General features: G+C 38.6%; 4 protein-coding genes across 6 annotated transcripts in view; 1 reads left to right on the top strand and 3 right to left on the bottom strand.

Annotated features, from left to right (window-relative positions):
* The window catches only part of LOC110849152 (Down syndrome cell adhesion molecule-like protein Dscam2), a 66,386-nt gene extending 56,848 nt beyond the window's left edge, over window positions 1–9,538 (bottom strand). For all 3 annotated transcript variants that reach the window (XM_035850906.1, XM_035850907.1, XM_035850908.1), the window contains exons 1-4: window positions 8,591–9,538; window positions 5,710–6,571; window positions 822–1,083; window positions 273–331 (exon numbers count right to left, since the gene is read on the bottom strand). In XM_035850906.1, the coding sequence (XP_035706799.1) occupies window positions 273–331; window positions 822–1,083; window positions 5,710–5,761 (373 nt within the window). In that variant the 5' untranslated portion in view covers window positions 5,762–6,571; window positions 8,591–9,538. The remainder of the gene's footprint in view (window positions 1–272; window positions 332–821; window positions 1,084–5,709; window positions 6,572–8,590) is intronic.
* A 2,218-nt stretch (window positions 9,539–11,756) lies between these two features.
* Window positions 11,757–12,891, top strand: LOC118435357. Its single transcript, XM_035851340.1, has 3 exons — window positions 11,757–12,222; window positions 12,289–12,443; window positions 12,510–12,891. The coding sequence occupies exons 1-3, from the start codon at window positions 11,787–11,789 to the stop codon at window positions 12,732–12,734; spliced, it is 816 nt and encodes a 271-aa protein (XP_035707233.1). The 5' UTR covers window positions 11,757–11,786; the 3' UTR covers window positions 12,735–12,891.
* On the bottom strand, window positions 12,765–15,072 carry LOC110848488 (mitochondrial RNA pseudouridine synthase Rpusd4). The gene is made up of 5 exons (XM_022095717.2): window positions 14,903–15,072; window positions 14,493–14,814; window positions 13,577–14,416; window positions 13,295–13,462; window positions 12,765–13,197 (listed from the first exon to the last, which is right to left on the bottom strand). Exons 2-5 carry the CDS (start codon window positions 14,779–14,781, stop codon window positions 12,902–12,904), a joined length of 1,593 nt encoding a protein of 530 aa, XP_021951409.1. The 5' UTR covers window positions 14,782–14,814; window positions 14,903–15,072; the 3' UTR covers window positions 12,765–12,901.
* A 262-nt stretch (window positions 15,073–15,334) lies between these two features.
* Window positions 15,335–16,915, bottom strand: LOC118435353. The gene is made up of 5 exons (XM_035851335.1): window positions 16,308–16,915; window positions 16,051–16,232; window positions 15,786–15,959; window positions 15,555–15,698; window positions 15,335–15,485 (listed from the first exon to the last, which is right to left on the bottom strand). Exons 1-5 carry the CDS (start codon window positions 16,510–16,512, stop codon window positions 15,456–15,458), a joined length of 735 nt encoding a protein of 244 aa, XP_035707228.1. The 5' UTR covers window positions 16,513–16,915; the 3' UTR covers window positions 15,335–15,455.
* Window positions 16,916–17,322: the final 407 nt, after the last annotated feature.

The following is a 17,322-nucleotide window of genomic DNA, read 5'->3' as shown; positions in this document are numbered from 1 at the left end:
AAAAACTTTGAAAATCCTTCTCTAAATCTGTTGATCAACTCGGCGTGCATGATTCGATTTTTTTGAGAGGGTAAATTGTTGAGGGCAAACTTTCACTTTTGAGATAAAATCATAAACACGAATGGATGGAGTTTGTGGAGATATGCTTTTTCAAAACTCGAGATGCACATTTTAGAATATGTAAAAAGAAGAAAGAAAGCATACGCTATTTCCATGCAATACGGACTAAAAAAGTGTATACGGATACGTACACGAATCAATCAAGAACATACCTGCCCTCAGTTGTACGTCCCGGCTCACAATTGTTCCTACGGAATTGGTCGCAACGCATCTGGAATATTACGCAGAGAGAGGAAATTCTGTTAGTAGAGTTCATATTCAGTGTTTTCCCCCAGCAGGAAACTCTCCTCACAAGTTCATGCACTAAACAACTAACGAAGAATAACTCAAAGGGACAGATGAAACGATAAATCATTTCGAACCGTTCCTACTACACAACCACCGCTGTCGGTGTAAGCGAGGAAGAAATTCTGGTGAGAAAATTCCCTCTGTGCTCAACAGCAAGCAAGCAAGAATTATGGATGCTCGGTATTATTATTTTTTGAACTATTCGAATTTCAAGAATTATTTGGAGTGTCAGTTTTTTGGCGAAAAGAAATCAGTGTTGAACCAAGTGGCAATAAATATTGTAAATGTCGCGAAAAAAATTCGCAAAAATTGTGCAGGTCGGACTAGATTTGAAGGAAATTGTATACGTGAATACGTCTAAAAATAGGAATCGTTAATAATCTCAACTCGATAATAATGAGCCACCCACCCACCTGTAAGTGGATGAATAAAGGTCCGGGCGAAATGCCTCCGCCGCGAAGGGAGGAAACACTAATGAGCCATCTGAGCTGGAAAAATAACGAAGGCCCTGCACTTCCGGCAGGTTCGCCCCGTCGCTCCATGTCCACCGGATGGATGGATCTGGTCGCCCTTTTGCCGAACAGTTCAACCGGACTCCCAGCTCATTGATGAACTCGATCCTCGACGCGGGCTCCTCGATGAAGGTTGGACCCTCGTCGTACAAACAGTTGAACCCTGAAATATGTAAATATCAGAAATATGTAAATGATGAAAGTTTAACATGTATGTCCCGTCATGAGGGAAATTCTCATTAATTATCGTTAAGAGAAAGTTGGATGATGAAAATTTAAAGGAAAAGTCGCATCCCGGATGACCATGTAGTCAAGTAATAATAAGCAATCTATTGCTTCTCTTTTTTATCCCGTAGATAGTTCATCTCCTGGAAAGATGAAAGATGAACTCGGTCTCACCACTCGACAAGCAAGGAAGATAAACTCGATCTGAAAAAGAAGCACAATCACAAAGCATTCGACAGGCGGGTCTCTCTCCTAAGCCGGTGATGTATCTCACCCACTACGCGGAAGCTTATCCAGCCTTCCTGATAGGCAGCAAGTCGGGATTGAATAGAAAACCCAGTGGTCGGTCTGCTCCTCATCTTTCTTTCTTTCTTTCTCTCCTCCTTTATTATTACACACAATCAGTCCACGAGGAGAAAAAATTATGCAAAAATACAAAAAATGCCGAGATCTCTGGCACACTGGGTGGTTGGTTGATTGGATAAAATGTACTGACAAAATTACTCGCTTTCTTTTTTGATGGGATAAAAAAACTTGTTTAATACTTTCTCTCTCTCTCGATAAGCCAAATTAGTGGACGCGGAATACACAAGACAAGTAAGACGAGACCTCCTTTTACAGTGAACTCATTAGTGGTAAACTTATTTGCAAGTCTTGCCCGCAATGCGAAACTACATACATTTATCCGGCTGAGCGACTAATAATAATGCGACGACGAAACTGTATAGTAAACCCAGCTATTGAACCATTCATCTCTCTTCCTCCAGCCGAGAGGAAGGAAAGTCTGTATCCCATTATTTCCTATTATTAGTTCAGTTCAGCAGCAGTCCCCCGCGCAAAAATATTTGCTCGGGAGAATTTTTTCAAGAAAGGTCTTTTCAGTGGTTATCTTGCTCATGAAGAAGAACTCAGCACGAGTGGTAAAACAAGTGCATCCCTTAAAATGAGTGAGATGAGGATGGGAAGAGGCCTGAGTTTACCGGGTGGAGAGAAAGTGGAGAAAGCCATGGGGAGTGACTCTTGGGACACCAGAACGACGACCACCACCACCACTTTCACGACCACTATGAAAAACTAACAGATCATCCGATACGATGCTTTCTACTTATTCATCCTCCACTCTTCCTCTGAAGTGGGCGCATCAATGTTTCAATATGGCATCTAAATACAAAGTTTTCTCAAAAATACGCAGTATTTTAATATGAACCTAATTGTAACTTATTTAGTTTAGGTGTGAACATAATTTTTTGATTTTGTAGAGTTCTTCTCTTTTATTACTGTTTGAAAGTTAAATGTTTTTCTCCTAAGTTTTCTGAGGGCATGGCTTGGTTTTTGCACCACGACCACACACACATCCATAACCAAGGAAGAAAGAAGGTAACAAAAAATTCGAACTTTTACCAAAAGATAGTGAAAAGATAGACCGAATCCTCTCATTTTTGCCTGGTCTTTCACTCCTTTCTTTTTAAGACTCGTTTATTATCTCGTATCTCCCCCTTTGCCTCCTCTTCTTCTTCTGCTCTCTTATTTCCCATCCTTATCAAAATCATCTCTCTTCTCTCCTTCGCCTTTGGTTTGCTTTGCTATTACTTTCTCCAATTTTCTACTTCGCCTACTCCCAACATACAAGCTAGTCTTCCCCTTTATGCACGCTAGCCTGCTTTCCCTTTGCCTCCTCATTTTCATCATGTTCGTCCGCATGTATCGGAACTTGATGCACAATATAATAACCCCGAACGAATGTTACCATACAGGCTCCAAAATAAGGGAATTGATCCAAAAAATGAGAATTTTTTGTACATTTCCCCCAAGACTTGGTACGCAAACGAATTCCAACTATTTTGGTGGACGTGGATTCTGTCTGTGCGTTTATGTACGACGGGTTTAAAAAGGTCTCGTCTCGTCAGTGACCGTAAAATGGTTCAAACTGTTGTGTTTGATGAAACGTCCAACTTTGAATATTTGACAATGGACTCGTAATAAAAAAAGTAGTCGTAGTTTATATCGTGTATCTTGTACGTATCTTCAACTACTCGTGCAAATACAAAGAATTTTTGCCATTCAACCTCGTATTCGTTGATTTTTAAAGGGGTTTATCTAGGTTTTTATGTCCTCTACGTGGTCGCACTCGGTAGTCAACAAGGCTTAAAATGAGATGAAGTGATATTGTCGTCATTCTTATGAAAGAGAAATGCAGCACAAAAAGATAGTGCAGCAGATAAGCGGATACTCGAGACAACAAGCAGCCAACCTTGAAATATTGTATTAAAAGTTAGATAATCTTGTATCGAACCCATAACACAATCCTGGGATGAAGAAGTGAACCACAAAAAGTTGGGGATTAAAAAGTTTTCAAAAACTATAAGTTTTATGATACGAATAATAAAATTATGCATATTAAGCGACTGCACATCCGATATTAAAGGTCATCATTTTAATCAGTAAATCACTACCAAAAAGTCACCTCATTTTGGAACATGAGGTGATTTAATTTGCCAAAATTTCATATCTTTGTCCACAGGAAGGGACAAATCCGTAACAGGCAGCTGGGCATCTATTCCTGAGCTTACATAAAAAATACTAACAATAGAGTAAGATTCTTAGGATTACGTATTATTCAACCCTTTCTCCAACCCAGACGACCAAGCCCATTTACTAAAGAAGATCACATCTAGACCAAAAACTAACAACAAAAACATTCGACCTGCTCGGTCATAAGTAATTGAAGTCAGATCACAGCTCTTCATTGTTGTTGCACCTCGTCGTTTCGCAATCTGTTTGTTACCATACATTGAATCATTTCGATATCTTTCATTTCATGATGAAAAGAAAAACAAGTCTTGCAAGTCTGATTGGAAACCTATTTCAAGAATTATAATACATAATACGAACGAAAGGAAGATGGGATATCGAAGAAAATAACAATACCAAATTATTATTAGGAGACCAACTAATCTCACAAAATTGAAGTATTGCTTCCTCCTCGTGTACATACATGTGTTGCCGTGTAGGTTTTGGCTCAAGGTATATAAATACACACACACAAAAGAAGCTCGAAGGAGAGCAAACCAATCTGGCTTTCGTCATTTATTTCGGCTTATCCTATTCCTTCCTTGTCACGGTTAATAATGCTCTTCCGCCCAAGATGAGGTTTCTTCTCTGCTCTGCTCTGCTCTCCATTACTTGAGGGGGCGCGTGGGCTTTGGCCTTCATCACCGACAATATCGTATAACACCGGGGTGCAATGTCAAGAGAGGAGGTAGGAGAAGACCTACCTAAGTCGTTTCCGAGAAGAATGTATAGCATTAAGTAGTGTGGATTTGGTGGTGGTGACCTGGGTGAAAACAACACTAGGAAAAAAAACCTTGTGGGTTTCCTTGCTTTCTCCACCTCACCTCTAATCTGTTTCCACTCCTTACACTACACAAACTCACCTGAATTGACGAAATTGACCTCGTGAAGGAAACAAGCCAAAATAGGATATGACCAGGATAATGGAATTGTTCAAATTGTGCAAAAAACAACAAGCTACATACAAAATGTAGTGCTTCTGAATTCTGGTCTCACCTCCAGCTTTATAAAACTTTCACCCCGCCACTTTTCCAAGGAGGGCAATAACCGTAATTTTTCCTCCTCCATACGTGTGTAACTACTGTCTTTGATAATGTGACCCCTGAAATTATGTGTGTTTGCGGTGGTACACGCTTTGATTTAGAGAAATACACATGTACCAGCGACCAAGTAAATAAAATAATTATGTTAATTTCTAATTAAACTCGATACATCAGTCGAGCCAGAACCCTGCGTTAGAAAAGTAGTACAAATTAGAAATTCTATCCATCCATCATTACCGCTATTCTGTTATGGATAGGAGCGAACGAACTACTACCATTGTTGTCTGGAAAAGACGATCCTGCTTGCTTGCCTCATGTATCTATCGTTTTGTGGCGCAGACACATTTGTAATTTGCGATTCTTCCGTTCAAGTAGTTGGAGGAAGAGGTGGAGGAGATTGCGAAATGAAATGAGAGGGAATGAAAGACAAGAGTTTCGGAACAAAAGGCGTCATTGAGCAGCAGCTTCACCCATTAGATACGTTGCTTCGTTGCTAGTTCAGGGCATGGTATCACTTATCACCATCAAAGAAATTCAGACCTAACCCATTTGTTTTCAAATCTAAAGTCTACAGAGAGAAGTTGAAACAAAAGAGGAAACTCATCCTTTGACAATTATTAATGTCAATGCTACCACCACCACCACCACCGCTGGTCGTTCATTTTGTGGGTGATCTGATGATAGTTATGGATGCATATGTATACACAAGTTTATGTGTTGGCTAGTAGTTTTTAGTCAGAATTCCATATTTACTGCTTGTGGGATATGTACTTTCCCAAGATTGTGCTAAATCATAGTTACATAATTTTCCAGGAGATACTATGTATCTCATTGCAAATTGTTTCTCGTATGTAGGCCGGGGTATGAAAGTATGTAATTAAGTTTACACATTTCGACATACTTTACATATTACACAACGTGCTGGAGAATGAAAGGAAAATGCTGCTCACCTTTTACGAAGAGAAGCAAGAACAAAGCCTGATGACAGCCAAGTTCCATCATTTTGTTTCGTATAGAAAAAGATTAAAATCTCTTTGGAAAAAAGAAAGTTTAATAAAAGTTTTCAATCTTTCTGGGACGAGGAGTACGAGGAGGAGAGATTAGAGGATAAGTTTGTAGTGAAAATCCATTAATCCATATTTTTAACATTTGCATTTTCTTCCAGCCTTCGAGATCAAACTATAATCCGGGGTAATCTCTTCTTGAAAATGTGGAACGCGACGTGGAGAGAGATAAAAAGAGAAAGTTATAATATCCACCAAGTCATTCACTACGACGAGCTACGAGCATCACTGGCAAAGAAGAATTCATAGACAGAATCCACACCATAAAACATGAGTCGTGTGCACTTCCATGTTCCACGAGATGTGAGACATGCATGTATCTCTAAAAACTAGGGCCAGATGTAACTTATGAGTTGGTTGGTAGAAGGTTACATAAGAGGAGGAAGAGTTGTTGTAGTATTATTATTATCGCCTCGTGTTTCTGCTGCTGCTGATGCTCTGCATTGCTTGATCATTGTTCATTTCTCACTCTCAACGTGGTCTCGTTGTTGCTGATCTTTTTCCACCAAGTGGCATTTTCTTTATTTCCGAATAATGATGTATTATTTCGTTGGAGAAAGTCGTTCGTCTTATTATTAGAGTCTTACATGGACAGTTCTAAATACAACGAAATGAAACTTGTATTCCGACACTCACTGGTATATGTCTCATAAGTAGAATGGAAGAGTGGTGGCAGATGTTGTTCAGCAGCTAGATTGGGACAGATGCTTCTTCGTCACTCTTCTTGTAATCCTTGGCAGTAATGAACCTGAAAAAATTAGAAAGTTGTAAACACGTTAAAAATTGCATGGATGTTGAGTAACTTGGCAAACAGGGATTAGAAAGCACACATTATTCCATTGTAGGTCGGTCGGGTGAATGAAACATTGCATAATGCAAGTGTGCCAGGCATGAATTATGAATATGAAGGTTTTTTTCTTCATCTCAAAGAAAATTAACGGGGCAGGGTTAACTCGTCCATTTTTCTCTTAGTCTCTAATTTACCTAAGTGTTAAGAAGAAGAGGAAAAAGAGGAGTGAAAGTGTAAGTGGACGAGGCTTGGAAGGAAAGCAGATGGGGAAAAGATGTAATTTTTTCTGTCTTCTTTGTGGGAAAGTGGGCACGTGGGCTGTCAAACAGTGGGGATTGAATTTGGACAGATTTCTTCTCCACTTTCTCCCATTTCCTCACCAACCACAGCAGCACCACCACCACTTACTCAGAAATGTGACATGGCCGCACTAGGTACTGCTAACTGCATTGTGATGCATATTGGGCCAAGTAGTTTGTTAGCGGGGAGAAAGGAGTTGGAAGAAACTTCATTTTTACTTTAGAGTGCGAGAACCGTAAGGAAACATGGCTTGGGAAGAAATTTATTGAAACAGCAATAGAGCCGAGTAGCAGAGGAAAATAGGTGGCGGAGAGAGAGAAATTGTGTGGTTGGAAATGTTCTAGTTGCTACTTTAACTTGGTCCCCGTGAGAGATCTGAGATTCCGAAGTTGGTCAAACATTTATACTACTTACTCGGATAAGTTAGCCGCAGTTAAGCAACTGTCAATACGTTATGGTTCAGGGGAAAGGAAGGAAAATATTGATTTGATGAGATTAATTACTTTACTCGGGAGTTTCAAAACTTGGGGAAGAATTAGCTGGCAGTAATCGCAATTAGTCCAAGACTTCTGCTTGGACTGGTTCAATGCTTTCACTTTCAGCTAATATGTGTCTACATACATACGTCAACTCAAGGCTGATGTTTGTATCTCTTTCCGCCCCAGTTAATTTATTTAAAAATTATTATTTATATATGAATCTTTAATAGACAAAGGCTTGCTATTTTTTGATCTTTTTGATGATTTTTCGTATGAAAACCCTCCTTTCATTTCTTAAGACGCTCTCCAAGAGAAAAATCTACTCACTCACTCTTTCACCCATTTTATTGACACTGCTTCTTCTTCCTTTCATTCACGTATGAAATGAAAGAACTCATCTTTCCGTCCTCTTTCTCCCCTTGATGTGGAGAGAGTAGCAGTGTCAGTGTAAATTTTGGCTAGATGTGAGTGGATTATTGAATTAAGTTGTCACGATCATGTTCTCATCATCAATAACCTGTCACAGCCATTTCAAGAAATGAACCACGAATCCAACCACGGCAAGCAAACCTCAAACCTGTCATCAAATCAAACTCTGTTTCACTCAACTCCAGCCACAGATCAGCAGATCTATCTCACAAACCAAACCAAACCACGGAACGATACCTTACTTTCTCTGCCCTGCACAAACGTCTCGTCTCGTCTGAAAACTGATTTTGCCAACTTGCCCCATGCACTCGAAGGCTGAATGTGAGTGAGATTGAGTGAGTGCAAGTGAGGTGATCTCATTTATTTTTCCCCTGAAATAAATAAGATGTGATTTCTCAGCTCGCTCAGATTTTTCGGGAAGCTGCGAATGGCAGTCAAACAATGAAATGACGAGATATTAATGGCATTCTGTTTTATAAATGATTTTAAAAAACTGGAGCTCCGCAATCTAATTTGTAGTCGGCAAGTGGGAAAATTTGATTCTCACGAATGCATGACAAGCCTGAGACTGACTGAGAAATTTAAATGTCAAAGTTTCCTTATCTACTTTCTCTTTCGGGGAACAGAACTATCGAATAAATGCAATTTTATGTGTACTCATACTTATGTAGGAAGCAACAATAAATGGAAATTGGGGGAACCTGCATAAATATATTTGCTGGCTGGACCGACCGACCGAGCAAAAAGGGTCTTCCAAAGTTATACTTACCAACGGCGCTACTAGTCAATTTAAGGACTTGTGGAAGCCAATGTTGAGTCTTGAATCCTTAAAATCCCCATAATTTCAGAAACTTTCCCCGTTTAATCCACACGTGTCAAAAATGTGACATTCAACGGTCCAACATTGCAAAGAATCTACAATTTACACAAACTTTTACCACAATCCAGCCACAATGAAGCACTTAAGTTGAGCTCTGGTCCGTGTCCTCGTCACAGCCTTAAAAAAACTTAACCGATGTTACTACTCAATGTTCTTCAGTGCCCACCATGAACAAACTGTTAAAACTACAACACTTGTAACAGCATCGCGTCACATCATGCGTTTACATTTAGTTAAATAAAGTCACAGCCGACACGAATTTCTCGGTCTTACTTTCTTTCCCAGGAAACTTTTCAACTTGGAATGCACAACAGATCTTCTTCTTTTTTGAGACTTTCGCTCGTGTCTGCCGAGTGTTCTCACTTTTACGCAAAATTATGTTGAATTCACCCTTCTGTTGCTTAATACAGTGTATAAACTACAGCATAATTCAGTCCGAAAGCGGAATAAACGACCACCACCAGTTTTCTCTGAATGGGGAAAGTTTTCGCAAAAACGTCCACTTCCGGTCGATCTCTGTTAAATCTACTTGAACCAACGAGTACTAACTGCCTCAACTTGCGTTAAACATGGGCCGCAACAGGCTGTAAATTTGCGTAACAATAACGTCCCGTCCAAACTTTTATCTCTTTTAGGATGGATTTTTGGTGTTATGATGCAAGTTTTTTTTCCTTGTTTTTTTTCAGAGAATGAAAAAGTATCAATAATTCAAAACTGGTATGAATAAGATTAACTTTCTTGACATGGGTTGAAACCTGGGCGAGTTTCTGAGTCTGAGAGGTGGAGAAAGTGAGAAAGAGAAAGCGAGACAAAGTGTGCCGAGATGTTTCCAGCTCGTACTCGAGGAGCCAACTGAACAAGTTTGAGACTCTGTTTGGGGTGAAAGTTGTCCGTTTTTGGCCATTACATGCGCTTTCCTTCCGTTTTTGAGTTTAATTTACTGTTGAACTCGTGTCCTCTGTTCTGCAGATAAAGACTGGATTATTTGACGAAATGATTTTGTGTATATGAGTTTTCGTCATAAAATAATAATGCTTCATTGTTTATTGTATGTTACGTCGTAATAAGAGACAGAAATAGAAGTAATTTCAATTAGGTGATTTGTTTACCTAGCGAATTGTGCTCTTCTAACTAATGACATAGAATTTAGAACAATTGTTTCTGGTTGATCCAGATTAGTCGATGGATTCATTTACAATAATCTCCTTTAATTGGCTTTCATAACGGGGAGAAAGTTCATTTGTATTGAAATGATAGGATAACGAGAAATAGTCATTAATCTGGATCGGTAGGTTGCTTTTCAACAACCAGGCGTATTCCTGCTGGTTGAACGCCTCGCTAAATTAGCTAAATTCTTCGGATTAGATAAGCTACAGAGAATTTGCCCTTTTCCACATATGAGAGAGAACATGTTGAGAATTGTATTTACAAATTTTGATCAAGTAAGTTTGGGGAAAGTTGGTGCAAGGTTATGCAACCCAATAAATTCACATCAATCTTCAACCTCTCACTTTCACCAGTTCTCACCCTATTCAATTCGACGCACAAATAATGCATAGGTTTTAATGAATTTGATCTCTTAAAAAAATCTTTTTTACTAAAAGATTTTTTTTTTTAGTACTCGTGATTTTTATTCAAACTGATTATAGGATTACTTCTAAATATATATTCAATAGTGTACAAGTATTTTCATATGTTTATATGTACATACCTAGGTATGCATATGTATTTATTTTATTATTATTATTATCTTTGGAATGATGATGTAATATGATAATGCATACTCTGCGATTACAATTTATACAAACATGTCAGATATCAGTTTTTTTTATAGTTTTTTAGACCCATTACTTTTATTAAGGTTCAGATGAAACTGCGAAACTGTGTATTTATTTCGATCTATTTGTCTGGCCTTCCGTTACTATTTAACTGTATTTTTAAGAAACCATTAAGGATACAATTACTTGGTCTAGATTCACCAATGTTCCCGATTATTATCTAAGACACGTATTCAAAATTCACACCACATGCATATAACAATTTGCAAATTTTCTCCAATTAAAGCTCTATTTTTCCCACTCTCTTCTGGATGTTTAGAATTTTTTGTTTCCTAAATACATATAAATTCCTACAATTCCTTCCACCAAGTTAGTTATGCAAATGATTTAATCAAGCAAAACTAGATTTCACGACCCAGCGCGGTCTGCGGAAGGGCATCATCAGGAATAATAATTCTGCATGCATCTTACGGCGAGACCACGATAATACATAATATATTATATAACCACCAAATCTAAAGATGAGGGGATGCGCTAATAGGACGATGGTGGGGCATAAAATACTAAATTCATGTTCCCCTTGGGTTGTTTGTAGCAGTAAAAATCGTGCTAATGCATTTCTCTCCAAGTGGAAAATCCTCCCTGCAGGCCTAACAAACACTACAATTTTCGGAATGATTTTTAGCACCGCAATTTTGAGAAAATCGAGCGTGTTATGGCCAATCAAGCCCAAAATTGGGCATTTTATCAGTATGTATGGAAAGATGTAATAATTTATAAAGATATTGTAACGCTTGAGAAGAATACTTACTATATCATATCAGGCCATGTGAAGATGAGCCTGCTTTGTGTTCGGTAAGTTCAAGCATGTAGGATTAAATCATAAAAATTTGGATATGAGGTAACATTGAGAGAGAAAAAAAAAACTTGATTCAATTTCCTACTTCCAGCTCAAAAGACCTAAAAATTTACTTAAGATTTTGCGACTCTTCTTTACTTGCATTCATTTCAGAGTATTCCGTTTCTCACAAAGATAAATTGTTTTGTATTTATTTTATAAAATGCCCGAGAGAATGAGAATCACTTCGTAGGTCGTCATTACATCATATCGGTGCACCAAGTTGACAACTGGGAGACGATGGAACGAAATAGTTTGCGCACCTCATTTTTCGCAACTTTCTAGATGGGTTGCCTTGGACTTTATTCAAAGATAAGCAGTCATCTCTTCTCAAATAAACCTACCTTGGTGGTGGCGTCATTGATTGGTCAACCCGATACTTGCATATCCACAAATTACTGTTGACAAGATGCCTTGCCGTAATCTCAAACCTACCGAAAATCTCTTGATCTGTCCACCCTACGACTTCAGCTCTGATGATTGTCCTCCTCCAATCCGCCGGCCAGAAGGATTTGAGCCTCCCGAGCCAAAAAAGCTGGACCCTCGACCTCCTCTCCCATGCACTAACTCGGGATGTTGTGCCTGTCGGCCGGGGCCTTTGAGGAAGAAGCCGATCGTTCCAAATCTCAAGTTGAGACAGCTCGCAGACTGTTATTCCTGCCGAGTCTCGGAGGGATGTCACAATCGAAAGAAAGTATTTTATCAACGTTGGCAAACACATCTCGATCGTCTTCCTCGACGCTATCCCAATACGGATTACTCGACGTACTGCTGCGACAACTATGTCGATCTGGGAGTTAATACTGACTTTTTGAAATATGATACATCCCTGGCTCTCCGAGATGGTGAGTTCTTCGTCTAAAAATGTAATAGACAAGGGAATTAAAACTGTTTATGTATGGGTCTGGCAGGTCCGAGAAAGGAGGCTCTCAAGAATTTCTTGTGGATGAAGAATTTGGCGCAGGTCAATTATGACATGAAGTGTCCGATGTATGAATGTCCCCCGCATGAACCGTACCTGCTTTATCAACCTCCGATGATGAAGGATTCTCCTGGAAAGGCTTATGTATGTACATATTAGAGGAAAAGTTAATCTTTATTCCTCCAAATTGGCATCATTATGTATGCGCAGGACAAACGGCACGGACTTTATCATGAGGATGGAATTACGCGATGGAGAGAATTGGTCTCACGTCCAGAGTATGACAGGTTTGTCGAAGGAACTACACCCTTCAACTGTCCAACAAAACCGTTCCGAAAAGATACAAGCTTTACAAATCCGGTGACTGCATTTACTGGTTTCTCGTCTGGAAATAATCCTCCCTTCAAAGAGTTTCGAGCTTTGAAAATGATGTGATTGATTCTGTTTGACGTACAAACAAAATTATTAAATGTGCATGACTTGAATTTATTCAGAGATCCTATACAAATTAGTCATAACAAAAGTAATTAATCAAGGTCAAGATCAAATATCTGCTACAATATCAAATGCTAAACAAATAATAAATATATAACACTCAATTATTACTTCTTTAAACCTATCGCTCGAAGGGTATGGTTGAAAAATGCGGGGACGTGAGCGTGCACATAAACCGGTTCCGAACTATCCGACGCACCATCCGGAAGTGCAAACGAGATTGAGTTACAGTGCAAGTGCAACGGTAGCTCTCTAACTTTACTCTGTCTAACTTTAATCATGTGGAGGAGGTGCGGATGTAAGCGTTGAGGAGCCATTCTATCTCGGTGAGAATATTTATGATCTCCAATAATAGGACAGCCCAGCCCAAGTCCAAAGTGGATTCGAATTTGATGTTGGACGCCTAAATTCGATAGAAAATTGAATGGTTTAAATTGTGCCATTTAACTGGTGCAAACTTTGTGTAAAGTTTTTTTATCGGTTTAGGTTTATGTACTCACCAGTTTCAATCCTGACTTCCACAAAGGCCGCTTCTTTAATTGAGTTTAAGACTTTAAAATGTGTAATTGCTTCTCGGCATTGTTTCTGTTTTGTGTGGATATCATATTCTCTTAAATCAGGTTTCAGGACGGACCGATATTTCGTTGTTGGACCAATTTTCCCTTGGCCTGAAATAGCAATCATTCATGTATTTATTATTAAGTGTCATTTGGAACAATAATTAATTTAAGGATTAAGAAGTCTTGCCCAATAATGTAAGTTGTTAAATAAAATCAACATACCTATAGGTATATTGATAGTTCCGTCTTCAACTTGTGGACAGCTCTTGGTCACTGCTAGATACTTCTTCTCAATTTGTCGCTGGCCGAATTTTTCCGTAATATATTTGGCAATTCGGGCATCCTTGGCGAACAGGAGAACTCCCGACGTTTCCTTATCGAGGCGATGAAGGGGGAAAATATTTTCAACATTTGCCAGTTTAGCGAATCTACTTAAAAATTGCGTAATGTAATGACGACAATCCAACGACGGGCTATGAATGGGAACGCCGGAAGGTTTGTTGATTGCAAATATGTATTCATTTTGAAATATTACGGTCCGTTTCAGTAAAGTCCTCCACATTTCGTCCTGAGTTAATTTGTTGTAGAGTGGTAATTGGTAAATTTTTGGAACATGGTTGGAATCTATGCCATCCGGGCCCCATACTTTGACAAATTTTTCTTGCTCGGTTTGTAAATCAGGTTTTAGCTCGGAACGGCGTTGTGGTTTGTCGATCACGACCGATTGTCTCTTGCTATTTTTTATTTCTTCACTCGTCTCTTGCTTAAATTTCTTTACGAAATCTCCTGCCAGCATTGATTTAGGATCTGGACCGTAATTTTCCTTTTCTCTTCGTCGTCGTTTGTCCAAGTTACTCTGAGATCTTTGTGCATTAACGTGCTCATCAAATTGACCGTGTTCTTCGACAATATTATCAGAGTCCAGCCGCATTGTACCTCCAAAAGACGAAATCCTAAAGGTTTCCGCACCTAACAACGTTTTCTCACGGACATTGGCCACTGCTCGTGCATGAAGCCAGCCTTCATATTTTTTTGCATTAGGAGAGTCTGTTTTTTCTGACGCTGTAAAAACGGAAACTGTCGGTCACGATCCAAGAATAAATTGTCTTAATTAAAATAAGAATTGAGCAGCTTTTACCTGTATCTTTGGGCGTTTGGACGTCTTTGGGCTTATTGTCGTCCAAATTCCGTTCATAAAATCCTTGTACCAGAAGGTTGGAGTTGTTATCACTGATATCTTCAATACCGAAAGGGTCCAGTTTTCTTTCACCTATCGCCGAATTATCGCTGACAGTGTCCGGCTTAGTTGCAATATCTGAATAGTATTTTACACTTTTTTGACACGTCCCAAAAATGTTACATGGCTTTCTTCCACCAGGAAATAAAAATGCTCGTCGTAACGATCTGGGAACTATTATCGAACCCATACCGTCAAAAACAATCAGGAAGCTCGAGACGTTCTGAAAACGGATTTAATATAAACAAATAAATACACAAATAAATGTATTCAACTTTAAAACTTGATTGCAAATTGTGAATTGATTTTACCTGTTCTGTCGCAAAATTGAAACAGTTTTACATGAATCGAACACTGTAAAATTGCTTGCCTTTACAGGAAGCAATTTTAGTGTTTTTAACAAGACCAGAGTGAAAATAAAAATTTCCTAAATCAGGAATTTACTAAATCGAAAAGCCGAAAGTGAGCACATGAATGAGTGGAAGTTAGCGCACCCGTCAGCGTAAAAACTGAGCAGTCGGGGCACACTTGAGACTTGAGACTTTCTTACTTTCTCTCAACTTTTACTAGCTTTCACTTTTTTTTACTGTAGTATTTTCAAAGTTAATGATCCGTGTAAAGCAAATTTTAAACAAGAAACCGAATTTGTGGCTTCAAGTAGTTTATAACTTTAGTTTAATGCCAATGAATTTGAGAAAATTATTAGAAAGTACAAATTGCAATTGTAATAAAATTCCCATGAATTTGGTTCCAGTACAGAAATTTTAGGTCTTATTTTATAACGTAATATTTTTGGAATATACATTAAAAGTATATTAACTTGTTAATTTAAAATACATTCAGGATTTCTTAACTCCACGTTATTTAGAAAACTTGAATCTGGTGTTGCAAGTCCTGTAAAAAATGTAACCATTGTGGATTAATCCGTATAAATTCTTTGTTTATTTGTACCACGCCAATTACCACCATCATAGCAAATCCAATGACCAGCGCTCGTTTTGACGGGATAAGATCTTCGATAAAGTTGACGGTTAGATTAGACCCACAAAAACATCCAAAGCTGATCACTTGTGCAACTTTTAAATTGCTTTCATCATTACATACAATCTTTGAAAATGTGAAAAAATAAATGTCAAAATTGGTACAGAAGAATATGAAGTAATTGAATTATTTAATTGCATGATCCTTTCTTACCGGATACTCTGTTGGACCAAAGCTAGTACCAAAGCACCCTTGGAATTTCGGCTCTACGGTATAAATTGAATCTCCAACAGCGTTTCTAACTTCAAAAAAACTATTCGACCCGCAAGCCGAGTATCGATTAACGCTACCTAATAATCTTCCTGGAGGCCCATAAATCTGGATGTTCTGAAAGAAAATTAGAATAATTATCATAAATCTTTTCCCGATTAATTATATTTCACTAAAATTAGCATATTTTTTACATTTACATACTCACATTTGGCACAGTACATGACCAAGTTCCATCATCAATCTCTATAAGGATAACCAATTCTCGGGTAATTACGTGAAAAATTTCATAATTTTGATGCGAACAACCCCTCTTTCTGGTCGCTTTCATTACAACGTCATTTTCTGGATTTCTGAATTCCAACGTTTGGCAACAAGTTAGACATTCTTCTGCAAGTGAGATTAAATATTCAAGCATTAGTCACCCTGTTTTTTCCCAATGTGCATACAAACTTTTTGTCATACCTTTTACACCATGAGAAATTTTGACTTTGTCCAAACTTGACAGAAACGAAATTTCATTCGGTTCCCGTCTCCCATAACTTGGGGTGGTTGCTCTGCTTTCATTTTGACTTCGATTTTCTGTTGTGGCTATTACACAAAAAAGAGCAAAAATTGAGTTTTTAATGAAAGAATCTATACCACACGAACCACACAAATGGCATTCCATCGATATTATTGATTCCCTCCATTAAATAACTTGCCATTGTTAGCAAAGGGATGCAAAGCGTGATCCAGGCTGCCCAAGTCGATCACGCGTTCCTGCGATATTAATGGAGCCACCGTTGAGCTGGACTTTCTCAAGATTGAGAAATGTTTGACCCCGTTGTTGGACTTGTTGTTGGTCGTTATTACGTTATTATGATCCCCGTCACTCATCCTGCCTTCTCACAAAAAGTAGATTATCCTACGACTGATGCCCTAATATAATCTGATACCCTATTTTGACACGAATTGTTGACATAGTTCAAAAAATAGATGTGTGTTGTACAAGTCCCTGAGAAATTCTAACTACTCATGATAACACCAACCACCACCTGTCCCTCCCACGCTCTAAAAGTAATTGAAGCGTCTCCTCGTAGAACCTCCACTGCCATTACGACCGCTGGACGAGCTGTTCTATAATGCATTCTTGAAATCTTAAATACTTGATTAACGATTGTCCCGTTATTTGTGTGCTTTTCCAAGGTGAAAGTGAAGTGTGTGGGCCATTTATGCATTTTCGCGTGAAATTAAGGCATCCAGCTTGATTGCAAATTTTGTCCAGGTAAGTTTGTTCGATGCGGCACGGAACGGGTGGTTCGTCCTAAAAGGGCTTTCACCACGAGGAGAAAGTGTTGCGTGTCGCGAGATAGCATTCGTGTTGGGATCGTGATAGTTACATGATTCAGAATACTAGCTTTTACTCATGTTTCCTCTCATGTCCACACACTCGGTATGTGGAATGGTGTAGCGATAATCCACTTTCTACATACATAAA

The sequence above is a fragment of the Folsomia candida genome, unplaced genomic scaffold, assembly GCF_002217175.1.
Source record: "Folsomia candida strain VU population unplaced genomic scaffold, ASM221717v1 Fcan01_Sc004, whole genome shotgun sequence".
Taxonomy (NCBI): Eukaryota; Metazoa; Arthropoda; class Collembola; order Entomobryomorpha; family Isotomidae; genus Folsomia; species Folsomia candida.
This window is presented reverse-complemented; position numbering and strand designations above follow the sequence as displayed.